General features: G+C 39.0%; 2 protein-coding genes across 2 annotated transcripts in view; one reads left to right on the forward strand and one right to left on the reverse strand.

Annotated features, from left to right (window-relative positions):
* Positions 1–11,143, forward strand: part of BEGAIN (brain enriched guanylate kinase associated) — a gene marked incomplete at both ends in the record, with an annotated part of 188,722 nt that extends 177,579 nt beyond the window's left edge. The window contains 2 exons of the mRNA XM_083349077.1: positions 111–194; positions 9,773–11,143. Coding sequence (XP_083205203.1) covers positions 111–194; positions 9,773–11,143 — 1,455 coding nt within the window. The remainder of the gene's footprint in view (positions 1–110; positions 195–9,772) is intronic.
* WDR25 (WD repeat domain 25) overlaps positions 10,618–17,085 on the reverse strand; it is a 117,219-nt gene continuing 110,751 nt past the window's right edge. The window contains exon 8 of the transcript XR_014490771.1: positions 10,618–10,661. The gene's annotated coding sequence lies outside the window, so the exon portion shown is untranslated. The remainder of the gene's footprint in view (positions 10,662–17,085) is intronic.

The raw sequence follows: 17,085 nt of genomic DNA on the forward strand, positions 1-17,085 counted from the left end.
ATTGAGATGAAACTAAATTTATTCTGTTCTTTCTCAGATTTCTGATGGCAGCTTTTTGGATGTTGTTGTAGAACTCAGAATTTTAAATGTCATTTTATGTTATTTTTCAGGAGCTCTATAGAAAGGATTGCAATTTAGCCGCTCATCTGCTCCAGTGTAGCAAGAATTACGACAGGGCGCATAAGCTTTCTGAGGTAACATAAATAAATATATCAGTAAAACTCATCAATGTGCTTGTTATCAAGGCCTAATTCTTCTTCACAAGAACTGTGAGATGGAGACAGTAGGATGGATGCTCTGATGCAGTGCCTAGGCAAGAAATAGAGGGAGAAGTAACCAAGGGCAAGCCCATGTTCACTAACTATCATGAAAAGGTTACTAAGATATAAGGTAGCATTCACTTACTGAAATGGAGAAGAGAGTTTGCGTAGGATGCTAAATTGAAACAACTGGGTGACAAAATAATAAGGATGGGTGGATATTAATGAAACCATATTTGAGCCCAATAGCTGCAAGGCCAAGATGCAAGAATGAAGAAGGATCAAGAAACTTCATGTCTCTTGTATATTATTTTGATTTGCTTATATTGCCATAAACAAACTTCCATGGATTCTAGGCTGCTTAAAATCATAAAACCAATCCAATCATTCAGCTGCACCCCCCTCTTAATAGTGTTATAGGGTTAAATTGGTTTTTTCTTACCACAAACTGCAGAAAAGGATATCCTGAGTATTACTACAGTGAAAGCTATCCCAGACTCAACTGCCAAGCTGTAACAGTATAAATGGTGAGAAAGTCAGTATTTTGCCTGCAGCAACAAAATATTTAAGGACATTCTACTCAATAACATATTGTATTTTGCATATCCATTTAACCACTCTTGTGAGCCTCCCAAAAGTATCTAATTCACAACTTTGGGACACATGAAGTACTTTCCTAGATTTATCGAAAATCTTGCTTTGCCCAACTGTTGTTGTTGTTGTTGTTGTTAGTTGCGAAGTCGTGTCTGACCCATCGCGACCCTATGGACAATGTTCCTCCAGGCCTTCCTGTCCTCTACCATCTTCTGGAGTCCATTTAAGCTCACGCCTACTGCTTCAGTGACTCCATCCAGCCACCTCATTCTCTGTCGTCCCCTTCTTCTATTGCCCTCAATCTTTCCCAGCATTAGGCTCTTCTCCAGTGAGTCCTTCCTTCTCATTAGGTGGCCAAAGTATTTGAGTTTTAGCTTCAGGATCTGGCCTTCTAAAGAGCAGTCAGGGTTGATCTCCTCTAGGACTGACCGGTTTGATCGCCTTGCAGTCCAAGGGACTCGCAGGAGTCTTCTCCAGCACCATAGTTCAAAGGCTTCAATTCTTTGGCGCTCAGCCTTTCTTATGGTCCAGCTTTCACTGCCATACATTGCAACTGGGAAGACTATACGCACTTGACTATACGCACTTTTGTTGACAGGGTGATGTCTCTGCTTTTTAGTGTGCTGTCTAGATTTGCCATGGCTTTCCTCCTCTTTTAATTTCTTGGCTACAGTCCCCATCTGCAGTGATCTTGGAGCCCAGGAAAATAAAATCTGTCACTACCTCCATTTCTTCCCCATCTATTTGCCAGGAACTGAGAGGGCCAGATGCCATGATCTTGGTTTTCTTAATGTTTAGTTTCAACCCAAGTTTTGCACTCTCCTTCTTCACCCGCAACAAGAGGCTCTTTAGTTCCTCTTCACTTTCTGCCATTAGAGTGGTGTCATCTGCATATCTTAGGTTGTTGATGTTTCTTCCGGCAATCTTAATTCCAAATTTTGATTCATCTAGCCCTGCCTTTCTCATGATGTGCTCTGCATATAAGTTAAATAGGCAAGGCGATAGTATACAGCCTTGCCGGACTCCTTTCCCAATTTTGAACCAATCAGTGGTTCCGTGTCCAGTTCTCACTGTTGCTTCTTGGCCCACATATAGGTTTCTCAAGAGACAAATAAGATGGTCTGGTATGCCCATCTCTTTAAGGACTTGCCACAGTTTGTTATGATCCACACAATCAAAGGCTTTAGCATAGTCAATGAAGCAGAAGTAGATGTTTTTCTGGAACTCTCTAGCTTTCTCCATGATCCAGCGTATGTTAGCAATTTGATCTCTAGTTCCTCTGCCTCTTCGAAATCCTGCCTGTACTTCTGGTAGTTCTCGATCCACATACTGCTGGAGTCTAGCTTGTAGCATTTTAAGCATAACTTTACTAGCATGAGAAATGAGTGCAATGGTGCGATAGTTTGAACATTCTTTGGCACTGCCTTTCTTTGGAATTGGAATGTAAACTGATCTTTTCCAATCCTGTGGCCACTGTTGAGTTTTCCAAATTTGCTGGCAAATTGAGTGTAGCACTTTTACTGCATCGTCTTTTAAGATTTTGAATAGCTCAGCTGGAATACTGTCACCTCCACTAACTTTGTTGTTGCTCAGCTTTTCTAAGGCCCACTTCACTTCACATTCTAGGATGTCTGGCTCGAGGTCAGTGACCACCTCATTGTGATTATCAGGGACATTAAGCTCATTCTTGTATAGTTCTTCTGTGTAATTTTGCCACCTCTTCTTAATCTCTTCTGCCTCTGTTAGGTCCCTGCCATTTTGGTCCTTTATCATGCCCATTTTTGCATGAAACGTTCCCTTCATCTCTCCAATTTTCTTGAAAAGATCTCTGGTCCTCCCTATTCTATTATTTTCTTCTATTTCTTTGCATTGTTCATTTAAGAAGGCATTCTTATCTCTTCTAGCTATTCTTTGGAATTCTGCATTTAATTGGGCATATCTTTCTTTTTCTCCCTTGCCTTTCGCTTCCCTCCTTTCCTCAGCTATTTGCAAAGCTTCCTCAGACAGCCATTTTGCTTTCTTGCATTTCTTTTTCTTTGGGATGGTTTTGGTTGCTACCTCTTGTACAATGTTGCGAACCTCTGTCCATAGTTCTTCAGGCACTCTGTCTATCAGATCTAATTCCTTAAATCTATTTGTCATCTCTACTGTATATTCAACAGGGATATGATTTAATTCATACCTGACTGGCCTAGCGCTTTTCCCTACTTTCTTTAATTTAAGCCTAAACTTTGCAACAAGAAGCTCATGGTCTGATCCACAGTCAGCTCCTGGTCTTGTTTTTACTGACTGTATAGAGCTTCTCCATCTTTGGCTGCAGAGCATATAGTCAATCTGATTTCTGTGTTGACCGTCTGGTGATGTCCATGTGTAAAGCCATCTCTTGGGTTGTTGGAAAAGAGTGTTTGCTATGACCATCGTATTCTCTTGACAAAATTCTATCAGCCTGTGCCCTGCTTCATTTTGTACTCCAAGGCCAAACTTGCCTGTTATTCCAGTTATCTTTTGGCTTCCTACTTTAGCATTCCAATCTCCCATGATGATAAGGACATCATTTTTGGGTGTTTGTTCTATAAGGTGCTGTAGGGCTTCATAGAACCGGTCAATTTCATCCTCTTCAGCACTGGTGGTTGGGGCATAGACTTGGACTACTGTGATATTGAATGGTTTGCCTTGTATTCGAACTGAGATCATTCTGTCGTTTTGAGGGTTGTATCCCAGTATTGCTTTTCCCACTCTTTTATTGACTATGAAGGCTACTCCATTTCTTCTGAGCGATTCTTGCCCGCAGTAGTATACCTGATGGTCATCTGAATTAAATTCACCCATTCCTGTCCATTTTAGTTCGCTGATACCTAAGATGTCGATGTCTAGTCTTGTCATCTCTTGTTTGACCACGTCCAGCTTTCCTTGATTCATGGATCTTACATTCCAGGTTCCTATGGATAAAGAATCTTTACAGCATCGGACTTTCCTTTCACCACCAGACATATCCACAGCTGAGCGTCCTTTCGGCTTTGGCCCAGTCGCTTCATTCTTTCTGGCGCTACTAGTACTAGCCCTCTGCTCTTCCCCAGTAGCATATTGGACGCCTTCCGACCTGAGGGGCTCATCTTCCAGCGTCATATCGTTTTGCCTTTTGGTACTGTCCATAGGGTTTTCATGGCAAAGATACTGGAGTGGTTTGCCATTTCCTTCTCCAGTGGATCACATTTTGTCAGAACTCTCTGCTATGACCTTTCCGTCCTGGGTGGCCCTGCACGGCATAGCTCATAGCTTCATTGAATTATGCAAGCCCCTTCGCCACGACAAGGCAGTAATCCATGAAGGGGTGCCCAACTGTACCCGTCTAGATAATTATGGCAATTTTGGATTCTGGAAGCTGGAGCTCTGCCATATGTGGAAAGCATCTGTTCAGTATAGTTCAAAGACAACTGTGTGTGTCTTTGAATTGGGAACCTGTCAAAGTATCATAGGAGATACCTGACCACGTGTATATGTGTGTATCTGCATAGGCATAGTCATTTGCCCAACTGTACCCATCTAGATAATTATGGCAATTTTGGATTCTGGAAGCTGGAGCTCTGTCATATGTGGAAAGCATCTGTTCAGTATAGTTCAAAGACAACTGTGTGTGTCTTTGAATTGGGAACCTGTCAAAGTATCATAGGAGATACCTGAGCACGTGTATATGTGTGTATCTGCATAGGCATAGTCATATGCCTATGCATATATTTAGATATAATTCTGATTTTGGCATTCTTGTGCAAGATCTTTCAACCTCATGGAATTTCAGTGTTTTGTTTTGTTTTGTTTTGTTTTGTTTTGTTGTTTTGTTTTGTTTTGTTTTGTTTTGTTTTGTTTTGTTTTGCTATGGAGCAACCAGGATGCCTTTTGAGGGTCCTGCAGACATCTCATTGCTGTGCTTGCCTAACCTACTTAACCAGGTCAGTTAAAGACCTAGCAATTACATTTGCACAGTATGCTAATTTTAAATCTAAATCTCAGTTTAAAAAATTCTAATTAAACTTTGAAAAGAAAAATAAAGAAGTAATAAATAATGAATAAAAACCTTACCATTAAGCCTTCATGATATGATAAAAATGCTATGCATTCGTAGTATTGGACTCAGTCATGTTTAGTTCATGTTTAGTTCAAAAGTCATAGAATTTATTTATTTATTCATTCATTTGCGTCAGTTTAAAGAATGCCCAACTGCAGATTACCCTGGGCATTATACATAATTATACATCTTGTCCTAAAGTCAGAGAAAATAGCCAGTTTTTCAATACCTTAAAGAAATTCATCAGTGTATTCAGATCTTGGGGAGAATGCTATTCCAGAAGACAACACTGTATGACATTATTTAATGGAGGAAACATGAAACAGATCCATTCTGCCATATTTTACAAGACAGGCCGAAACAATTAGCAACTGGCAGGTAACCAGGCCCTTTGCCCTGGAGGACTTTATAGGTGGTAACCAATAGCTTGAATTGCATCCCAAACTCAACTGACAACCAATGCATCTCATGGAGCAATGGTGTCCAATGGCATTTTGAGGCATGCTCTTTACTGTCCACACTGACCCATTTGGAACAGTTGTAGCTTCTGAGTGGTTTTCAAGGGCAATGTCATGCTGAATGCATTATAACACTGCAATCATAAGGTGACTAGAACATGAGTGATCATCTGAATGGCCTTTGGACTGAGGAGTAAGTGCAACCAATGCACTTGATGTATATTGTGAATATACTAGATTGTGTAGCATTCTCAAATGGGGGTTTGCTGCCCCACCCAAGATGAGAGAGGGAAGACACCCCCCCAGGACCAGAGGGGCTGAATATCCAGTCACTTGTTTTTGTCAGAATCAGGCCTAAGACTCTTCCTTCCCATCCAGATCTGCAAAATCTTCAACAAAGCAACACTTGGATGGTCCAGGGACAAGATATGCATTGGTTTCATGTAGATGTTGAATAGGATGGGAAAAGTTTTGGGCCTTTCAACATCCTACAAATGAGGAGTAACAGACTGAATGTCTCCCCTCTCCATCAAGACTAATTGAAACTGGCCACAGAGAAAGGAAGAGAGCCACCTAATACTCCCAGTCCCTGCAGAAAGTCCAGAAGGATAGCTGATGAGAGAACATGGAATACAATAATAGATGGACTACCCCAACCCTGCTCTGACAAAGATCATAAAGAAGTCCAACCAACAGTGTCTCAGTACTGTATCCCATCCTAAAACCTGACAGGAATAAATGCAGATAATTTGTTGCCTTCGGGATCTTCAACAGCTATTGCCCAACCACTTTTTCAACAGCCTTTCCTAAAATGGGGAGAAGGGGTATGGCACACATAAGGCACCCCCTCCTTATGAGCCAAAGGGACCACCTCTTTTTTCAAAGAAGCCATTACCATTGCATGGACCGTATTGTCCCAAGTAACCACACAGCAGAGCCCTGTATTTTATTTAATAAACAATCAGCCAAGCTCACACTTTGAAAGACATGTCTACTTTATCAGAAGTCATAAATGTATTTAGTTTCACCAAAACTTCTTCAGCTAATGGAGAGCTAACAATATTGCAAAGAAGTGCGTCAAATCTTAGTGATACAGTAACACTATAAAAATAAAGAAGAACCCAAGTCTCTAGTTCAATCTTTTCCTCAGTCTCTCAACTTTTACTCTGCAAACATGAATAAATGTTGAAGCTTTAACTTCATCTTATTCATGTACCAAAGTAAATTCATTGATAATCCTGATTTTCCCACTCTGAAAAAATAGAAGAGCTTTACTTCCTCCATTATACTACCAGCCTCAGCCCCTAAATTATTTTAATATAAGAATCCAGAAAATAGCAAATACTGTAAGAGCATGTGTTACTATAAGTGTTAAGTGTTTGACATTACCTCAGTACTGGGAAATTGACTTCCTTTGATGCAAGACTGATGAAGGCTCTTATTTTCTCACTGTGCTATCTCTGAGTATAGATAGCTTAAACTTAAAAAAGATGTGAATGACTATAAATACCTATTAAGTCACAAATAAGATATTTTTAATAAGAGGAAGGCCTTCCTTTTCTTATATAGCAATAGGATGGTTGCTACTAAACTTTCAGATGGAACTTACATTAAACTACGACACTGCTTTTTTATGTTTTCCATTTTAGTTAAAGGGTTGTAATAACAGGTCCTGTGGATTGTGTTAATAACTTTTAACTGATGGTGTTGCCTAGTTTGGTAATAAAACATCTGGAAGAAAATAACCAAGCTCAGAGAGCACCAAGAACTCCACAGTTAATAACTATGTCAGGTTGTGTATTAAAAGAAAAGAAATCATGTATATGCATAGCTGTCAAATTTTGTAGAGCTTCTAGAACAGACATTTGGTCACGGTGCACATATGATGATCATGTGCCCTTTTCTGGCACCCAAAGCACCTTCTAATTAGACAAGATAAATATTTTCAACCTTTTTGGATAGGAGGGGAAGTTTAAAATTGCTAATTACCTCAAATTTAAGTTTTGTATCTTATTACAACTCTTTCACTCTTTAATAATCCTAAAATCCCTCAAAATCTACAGTTTAATGCATTGTTTTACACTGATACAAGTAGTCCTCAGCTTACGACTGGTCACTTAGCAATCAATCAGACTTACAACGGACCCCCCAAAAAGGGTCTTTCAACCCAGTTTCAACGTTATGACATCTCCCTCCTGCAGTGACATGGCTACATTTCTACAGGACTACAACCACCTGGCTTTACAATGCTTGCAGCCCCCTGAGATTCTGTGACCATAGTTTATTACTTCCCCCCCCCCCCAGAAACTGGTTTTTACTTCTGGTTTCTGGCAAAAGCTACCCCATAGCAAGCAATAGATTCATTTAACAATTCGCAACATTTGCTTAAATGATTGCAGCATTCACTTTATGACCACCATGTTCGCTTAACAACTGCCCCCCAAAAGTCATATAATTGGATCCAGTCATATGGTAACCTGCTGTATGACCATCACAGCCTACTGCTGTAATTGTGGATTCAATTATGGTCTAACTCAAAGAGTACCCGTATCTTCCACAAACATAAGAGGAGGGAGGAGTGCAAAAATATCAATCTCGGCTGATAGAAAAAAAAGAGTTGATTATCTAGATAGGACACCACAAGGAAATCTCAAAGCTATGAGCTAAATTGGGAATTGTAAAAAAGTATCCTAAGAGAAAAAAAACATCTATATTGTTGCCAAGGAAACCATATCTACCTATTCATGAAGTTGCTAGGAGTTAAACTTGCTCAAGGGAGATTTTACTTTTCCCCACTCTGCTGAAGTCAGGCACCACCAGTGAGATCTAGTACAGTTTTGGAATCTAATCAGGTTGGGGGGAAAATGCATCAATAAAGTTGTGCATCTCAAGTCAATATTATTTGCTGTTTAACTGTTAGCATAATCACCTGGTTATATCTCCTTCACAAATTAATACTGAAAACAATCCCAAATCACGAGGTTATAGCACCATTTTATGTCTGTTTGCCAGGCTGGAAGTCTCACTGGGATCTGGAGTATTTTTTCCAAGCAAAACTATTTGTAGGATTGCAGACTTAGTTTTGTGGACTCACAAAAAATGAATATGGGAGTCTTTGGACTTCTGTGCCCTAAGTTAGTGTTCAAGTTTTGCATGTTTTGTCACCATCTTTTTCTTCATTACAGCTGAGAAAATGAGAACAGCTGCTTTCAGGGCTTCATAGCCTATGAAGGATATGTTTGCAGTCCATATGAATTGCATGGTGCTTTGCTGCAGACGTTCATATACCATAAGATTAGGCTTTGGGGAGAGATCAGGGACCTTGAGTAAAAAAAGTTGGCCATATCAAAATATTTTTAATTTGCTTTCTTTGCTGACTGCTGTAACTTGCCTTTATGTTGACAGTGACTCATTATCAAGATGAACTCAACTCCATTAGCACATCACATTTGCAAAAAGTTTCTTTACAAGAAGATCTAGCTACCGTAGAACTCTGCCCTGTTGATTTATTGTTGTTCTGGAATGAAGGCTTTTTCCTGAAAGCTACATTTGGCCTTATTGTAGTACAGCTGTACCAAGACTTATTCTTGCCATTTAGACTTTATGCTCAGAGCCATTACAGAATCCAACATTTAGGGCTTCTTGTTAGGCAAATTTAAAGGGACACTTCAGTTTGCTGTAGTAACCTCCTTACTGTTTCTTTTAAGTTTCAAATGGAGGACAGCACTGTCCATGCCACACAATCTTTCCTGTATGTCCAGAACTAGTCTGCTACTTGGGTATTAAAATAAAAAAGGTTCAATTGCAAGCAGAGTCAGCTTCTGCCAGCAGAATAAGCAGTGCTGTTTTTCCCCTTAAGTGGCCACTTTAACCTAGCTTGAAATTATTGCTCACAATCATGTCATTGAGAAATAACTTTATGACATGGGAACCAGAAGCTTATTTTGACAGTGAAAATAAGCGGAAATACAACCTGCAATCCTCAAGATTAATATTGATCGTTAATTTGCAAATGTGTCTTCCTTATTTAACAGTAATTGGTGTATAAGGTATATTAGTGCATTGATATCAATCAAAAAAGGACAGAGGGGAAGATATTAATATAGTTAAGCATCTGAATGTTAAACATCTTCCCTCTAGTGTATGAGGCAGGATAGCATATAACATACACACATAAAAAACAGCTAACTCCTTTAGTCAGCCAGGGCAATCTGCCATGTTTGAACATCTGAGTTAATAATTCGTTCATGATAGGAGTCTTTTTATTTATTACTGTTTTCTCTCACTTTAAATGTGAAAGAAATGTAGGCTTCAGTAACTGGGATTTCTAGATCCTAAGCTTTATTATTGACAACCCTTTTATATATTTTTCTTCTCCTTCCTTACATTTATTACAGCTGCCAGCTGAATTTCAGGAACGTGTCAGCCTCCATCTAGAAAAGCATGGATGCAGCCTCTCAGTACCTCTGTGTCATACATCATTTGCTGATAACATACCAACTTGTGTCATTGCAAAAGTCCTGGAAAAACCTGACCCAAACAATCTTTCTCCCCACATGTCAAGCCCATCAAGCAGAGATCTTGCCTTCCAGGAATCTCTTGGAAAACTTGGCCAAAGACCTCAGTACAAGTCCGACATTTACTGCAGTGATACAGCTCTTTACTGCCCTGAGGAAAGAAGACGGGAGAGAAGGCAGAGTGTAGACATGCAAGTAAAGGGCGTTGGGTTCTTGAGGTCCCAGAATTCCACTGACAGCACAGTTGAAGAAGATGGCTTCCATTCTAGCTTCTCTCATGAAGCTTTTCCAGAATATGTTACCTCGCTACCTACTTCTAGCTCCTACTCCAGCTTTAGTGTAACATCTGAGGAGAAGGAGAATGCCCAGGGTAGCACTTTGACAGCCTCCCAGCAAGCCATTTACCTGAGCAGCCGCGATGAGATGTTTGAAAGAAAGCCCTCTTCAGGTTATGAGCAGGGGAGTCCAAGGTTTGCCAAGTCTAAATCTATTCAGCACATGGAGCTGGCAGATGACAATGAGAACTCCCCTACTTTCACTAGGACTATGTCACCTTATGCAGGCGAGCCTTATCATTTCTCGGCCATAACAACTCAACAAGCTTTAGCATCACAGAAGATGCGCAGTGAAAGCAGGAACTCTCATTTGTCAGAAGAAGACCTACCTGGACAGTGGAGACAGCTTAGTGTGGAAGATATTGGTGCATATTCTTACAGGAACAGTGGCAGGCTTTCTCCCTGCAGCTTTTCAGAGCAGTATTACAGAAGTCCTATAAAGAAAGGAGACAGTCGATCAAGTCCCATTTACGCTAGTTACAAAGGTGATAGCTTCTCAGAGGGAGATGATATTTGTCAAAGTAGACTTGTGGACTCTTGCTTCCTGAGGACAGACAGTGGTCTGAATATTGACATAAGTACCAGTTGTAACCAGGACAAATTGCCCTGTTATAAAACAAAAGAACTAAGGGACAAAAAAAGTGAAAGAATCACAGTCCAGGTATGCAGTAGCAAAAGCATTGATGGAAGTCCTGTGTTGAAAAGAGAATATGTCGATGTTAGTCCAAACAGTTCAGCTGAGTCCCTCAACCATAGTTCTATGGAGGCTTCAGATATCCATCAGTCTTCCATTGAGCAAGGAAGCCATTCAAGCCTACATAGCAAGCAACAGCATTTTCAACGGACTGGAAGTACAGGCTTAAGTCGAAAGGACAGCCTCACAAAAGCACAATTGTATGGAACCCTCCTTAATTGAAACATCTTCCAAAGCTGCAATAAGGAGATAGATAGAATGAGATAGAACAACAACTATGATGACATCTGACATGTCCAGTATCATTGATCTCCAGGATAGGAAAAATCTTTTTAATAACTTAGCTTTCGTCAATCCACTGTTGGCATCATCAGAGTATGACAGCACAGCTGGACAGAACAGCAGCAGGAGTGATCCAGCAACAATGTCGAACAGCTGCGCGCTACAGGATGGATGCAACCAACAGGCGGGGTGGGCGGGGAGAGGGAAAACATCAAAACTGAAGTGAATACTGGCTAATACGGCGAAACCACGATCAATGCAGCCAACTATGGAAGAACGTGGGACGAGTAGACCAGTTACGCATTGCATGACCAGATCGCTAATATCCACATAGCTATAAAAGTGTTTTCTGCTACTAGCTCATACTTTGATGACATCAACAGTGATTGACGAAAGCTAAGTTATTAAAAAGGTTTTTTCTGTCCTGGAGATCAGTGGTTTTAAATGGATTTTAAAATGAGTATACCTGGGACTCAAGTTTTTTAAAATGAGTAAGGAGATACATACATACATACATACATACATACATACATACATGAGAGAGAGAGAGAGAACATATACACACAGTCACCGTGGTACTGTTTTAAGCAGGAAAAAAAACCTGATAAAAGAAAAGAAAAATATTACAAGACACTTGTAATATTTGTAATATTACAAATATTACAAGACACTTTTCACATACAGTAATGACTTTTCCATCTTGGATACTAACCCTTTGCCCACTTTTATAACCTAATATATTTTTATAAACAAAACGATATTTATTAGATTATCCTTAGTATTCTCAAGCACTTTGAGTGACATTTTTTGTCCCCTTCAAGTAAGTTTCTTATTTATTTTTTGTGCATGAGGCCACATGTGCCTAAACTCTTGGAAGAAAAGGGTTAAATGAGAAAGGGAGCAAGAGAGAAAAAGGAGAGAAGAACTTTTGCAAGGACAAATCAGACCCTATAAGATTTTAAAATGTAGATTGTGTGCAGTGCAAGATATACAAGAATGCGATATTATAAAGAAATCTATTTTTCAATGAAATGGAATCAAAACAAACCACAAAGTTATTTAATACATATGTATTTAGGAGAAAAAAAACTGGGGGGAAATGAATGCACAAAGTGTTACAGATATTTTGGTTTGTCTGTCCCATTGTGTTTCAACTTCCCCACACTGTACACTACCTCAAAATTAATTGAGGGGTTCTTTGGTCACTTATTTTTCTGTAAGCTTGCATTTATATCGTCTCAACTGCATGGAGTGTCACAACTAGTACTGTATTTTGCATTACTTAATAAAAGGCACCAGTGAAAATGTTTTGATTTTTTTTCTCATTAAAAGATGTTCTGACAGGATATTGTTACTGTGTATTCAGTGGTTAAGCTACCGTATATACAAAACATGTGCTACTTATACTACAACAGACCAAACATCATGGGCCCTGATGGTGAGCAGTGCTCCCCATGATGCTTGTAATGAACTCAAGTGATGAATAAATGCAAAATTATGAACCAGGCAACTATATTCACAGGAGCCCTCTGTTTACTACAGCTTTTCAGCAATATTACAGTACTTGGAGATGCCTACCAATTTCTATTATGCAGTTGGGTTTATGAACTCCAAAATAACTTTACCTCACCATTCAGATATGGTAAAATTATATGCTCAGAACAGGAATTAACTATTGTTGAAGGAAAATTCTTCATCATGGTTCAGTCCAAGTCAGGAATAAACATCATGGCGGAAAAGGAGAGCCAGACAGAAAGATGGCTCTGGAAGAAAAGAGAGAGAGCACATGTAGGGAGTGGGTTTTTATAACCTCTGGGGCTCTTAAGGTTGTTTCCTGTTCCTGTTTGAGGCTTTGTATTTCCTGTGTCGTGTATTTTGACCTGAGTCTGAGTGTGTCCCTTTGGCATCTGTGGGTTAATCCTATTATGTTCTGTCTTAGAGTTTGAGTGGGGTATGTAGATTTTAGGTGTCTTTGTCTTCTTAATCTTCTAGCTTCAACTTTCCTGAATGGTTTACATCTGCATTTCTACAGAGCTGGTTTCTGCTTGTGGGAGGGAGACTTGGGGATATTAAGAAAAAACTGGGCATGCTTTTCTACCTCTTTAAGATCCTTTTAGGAAATATATCCTTCTGCCATTTTAATATTTCCTTCTCTGGGGGACTGACTTCCCACACTATCATGGCTAGGAATTCTGAACATTTTAATCCCAATTTATCTGGAAGATGCCTAAAGACAGCCAATACAGGATCATAGGAAGTTGCTTAATATTGAGCACCTTATGAGTAAGTGAATTCATTATTGTCTTTATTGATTAGAGCACAATCTGTAATATCAAGAAGGAATTTTCTTCTTGAAGTGGATGTGTTGGGTTCTGTGTCTGACCCAGAGCACTTCAGCTGCTTCACATAAGCTCACAAAATCTGCCAGTCATCCTCAGACCCTCTAGAAAACATCACTAATTATTGTTTTCCTGCCACCATGAAATGTATTGTTGCCGCTATTGGTCTACCTATGGATTTATCTACCATTTTGATTCCATTTTTGAATATCTAAGGTTTGACTAAATATCTCTTGTTTTTATAACCCCCTGGATGTATGATCATTGATTCAAATGAACAGAACTGGATTAAATTGACAAAGTTCTTCAAAATGCTTTTTTAAGTTGAGATTCAGCATGACATAACAGAGAGAGTTGGATTTCAAGGAAATCTTGATTCAAGTATTGCCCAGCCCTGTAAACCTTGCTGGCGTTAGGCAACTTCCTGTGCCTTAATTTAATTTATTGGGCAGGGGTATTTTTATGACTAAATGAATGGCTATCAATTATTCAGCTATACGTTTTAGAACATTAATTGCTGAATTGTGTTCATAGTAAATGGTTGGTTTGGACCCTTTTGCTTAAAGGGCAGGCCAATTTTTTTAATCCAATATCCTGTTTTCAATAGAGGCTAAACTAGGGGTATCCAAGCTTGGCTGCTTTAAGACTTGTGGACTTCAACTCCCAGAATTCCTCAGCCAGCATGGCTGAGGAATTCTGAGAATTGAAGTCCACAAGTCTTAAAGCAGCCAAGTTTGAAGACCCCTGGGCTAAAGAGATCCCTCTAGTTTATTAGCCTTTCCAAGCAAGTTGTTCTTAAGGGAATACTGCCTCTGGTCACAGTAGATTATGTAGTCATCATCTTAGATTCTGTGATACTGTTAGTTTTGTTCTTTCATTTTTAATTAAGATCAAAAGCAGTTTAAAAGATAGTGACTTTGTGAATACAAACGCTCAAAGATCGTATGCACATTAATTAGGATGGACTTATAATCTTCATTCCTTAATAATGCCTTGATGTGTGCCTATGGATAAGGACATTGTTTCAAATTAGATACACTCTGGCAGTGGGTTCTGACATGCTAAACCATGGTTTGCTTAATTGATTTGTTCCATTACAGACTTAATTCACAGAATATGCTAAACCATAAATCATAGCTTACTTCCTGTATGGGTTCACTCAACACACTAAATCAAAAGAGGAAAAAATAGCTTAATAAAGTGTGTAATCATATGCATATTTATACGTGTGTGGAGTGTCTCAACAGACCATTTTTTAACTGCTGACTATCTAGTATTCAGTCTGCGTCACACACAGGCCACGCCCACACCAGCTCTGCAAAAGCAAAAAAAACATTGCGATACATTGTGATACGTCATGTGACATGATCGAGTTTGACACCCATGTCCTAAGATGTCCCCCAAGAGAACTGCAGGTAGTCTATGGTTCAGGTACCAGCATACAATTTTTTCCAATGCTGAAACCTCACAAGATAATCTTTAAAACCTGAAAGGCTGCCCTTATGTTCAGACCATACATTCAGAATTTAACCACTGATTTGGTTCATGTAGATCCTTGAAAAGGCTATTCTGAAAGTACCTGTTTTTTACATAAGTATTGGCTGCCCAAAGGCTTCTGAATGAGATACAAAATATGTTATGTAAGGCACATAACTCTGGCTAATCTGCTTGACAGAGTGTTTTCCTTTGCATGAATCCCACCACTCTTTAAGGTTTTGTCCTTGGCTGCCACTCATTCATCTGGTAACTTGAAATGGGACTTCCACAGACATGGCCTGCCTCTCTCATAAAGGCATGAGACAAATAAAATAAATAAATTAGCTATCTTCATTTAAATAGTAGAATGGAGTATGAATTTAAATAAATAAGGTTGGGAAAAGTAAAAAGCCTTCCAGGCTAATGAAGTCCAATTGATTTCAGCTGAGCAACTCCAGTTTTGATTAAATCTGATTTCAGCCAGTTACAGATCCAGATATTTTTGACTTCTCTTTGGAAGGCATTTCATCCCTGGTTTGTTGCCACTGAGAGGGCCTTCCCCTGATAAGCATCTCTTCACATCACTTGGGAGCAAGCAGAGATTAAACAAGGACATATTATAAATATAAATCAAATCCTAATAAATGTCTCTGATAAAGGTTTAAAATCTGTTGACAGTTTCTAACATTAAATAATAACTAAGGGTATTAAATGTATACAAATGTGTACAGTGTTCTTTCCTTCCCTAATAAAATGCTAGATTTATGAAACTTTCAAAATTGCAATTTAGCTCAGCTTTAAGGCTTGCAGGCTTGGAAATCTAAATTTAACATTTGCCTCAGTTCATGGTTATAAAACAGTCTGAGTTTGCCAACTCTGTTCCTATGGCATCAATCCAGTCAAAGCTAAATTTGGCATCCCTCCTTTGAGGACAACTTCAGCTAATCTTGCTGTTCAATCAAGATATAGATTTTATCCAATATGTGATTCAATTTCTTTTTGCCCTTTTGCCTTTGAAAATCTCTTCCTTAAAGAACATGACTAATAAGAAATGATTGTGAATTTGTCGAGATCAATATTTAATTCTTGGATCGATATATTTTCAGACTGGCTACAAATTCACAAAACGCAAAAAGAGCAGTCTGGATTTGTAAGGCATTTCATGGCAGAAATCAAATCTCAGTTGGTAATCCAAAATGTAATGCTTATGTGTGTGAATATATGGGTTATAGTTGTGAACATATACTTGCTGCAAGATGAAGAGAGAAAAAACCAAAAAGTAACTAAATATATTACAGTATGAACCTTAATAGGGTTGCCAGAAAAGAATAAGTAATCTTGAAGGTTTTGTGTACTTTTCAATACAAGTGGCAAATACAAGAAATGAGTCTCTATTACCTTCCCTTTTCTCAGGCTTTGCTATTAGGAAAGTTAAATTGTTACCTTGAACATACTATATAGCTCAAACCATTGTGAGACTGAATATACACTGATTCATGTCTGATTTGAGATTAATAATGAAGTAGGTTAGGATTTGATTGAAGGTAAAAGGTAAAAATTTGTGGCCCTGAAATAGAAACCAGGTGAAATTGGACCTCACAATGAACAACTTAAATTTAATCCGGAGTATAAATATGTTTCTGCCTAAGGCTGAATAAACCCATATGTAATTGTGCAGATGGATGAACATTCTTTTTATTTAACAAGCGATTATAGGGACATAAATTGGAGGGGCTTTAAGATGAAAGGCAGTGGCGTTTACTTGAGGCAAAGGACATCAGACTGACAAAAGTGTTGCACCATCATGATTCAAGCCCTACACTTCTGTAGGTATTGTGATCTCACATAATGTCGCAAAGGAGTAGAGCTTGCAATGCCACAATGCTGCTTTTGTCATGCGCTTCCCCAGATATATTTGGTATATAGTTCAGGGATCCATCTAGACTCATGACTCTTGCTTGAAGAGCAGCTGTACCTAGCTTTTGGATAAATTTATCATATGCACCAACTGAAACTATTTCTCGTTACGGTCACTCCTGGCTTGTTTGGAAGAAAATAAGAAATTGG

Source organism: Vipera ursinii, assembly GCF_947247035.1.
Source record: "Vipera ursinii genome assembly, chromosome: 1".
NCBI lineage: Eukaryota > Metazoa > Chordata > Lepidosauria > Squamata > Viperidae > Vipera > Vipera ursinii.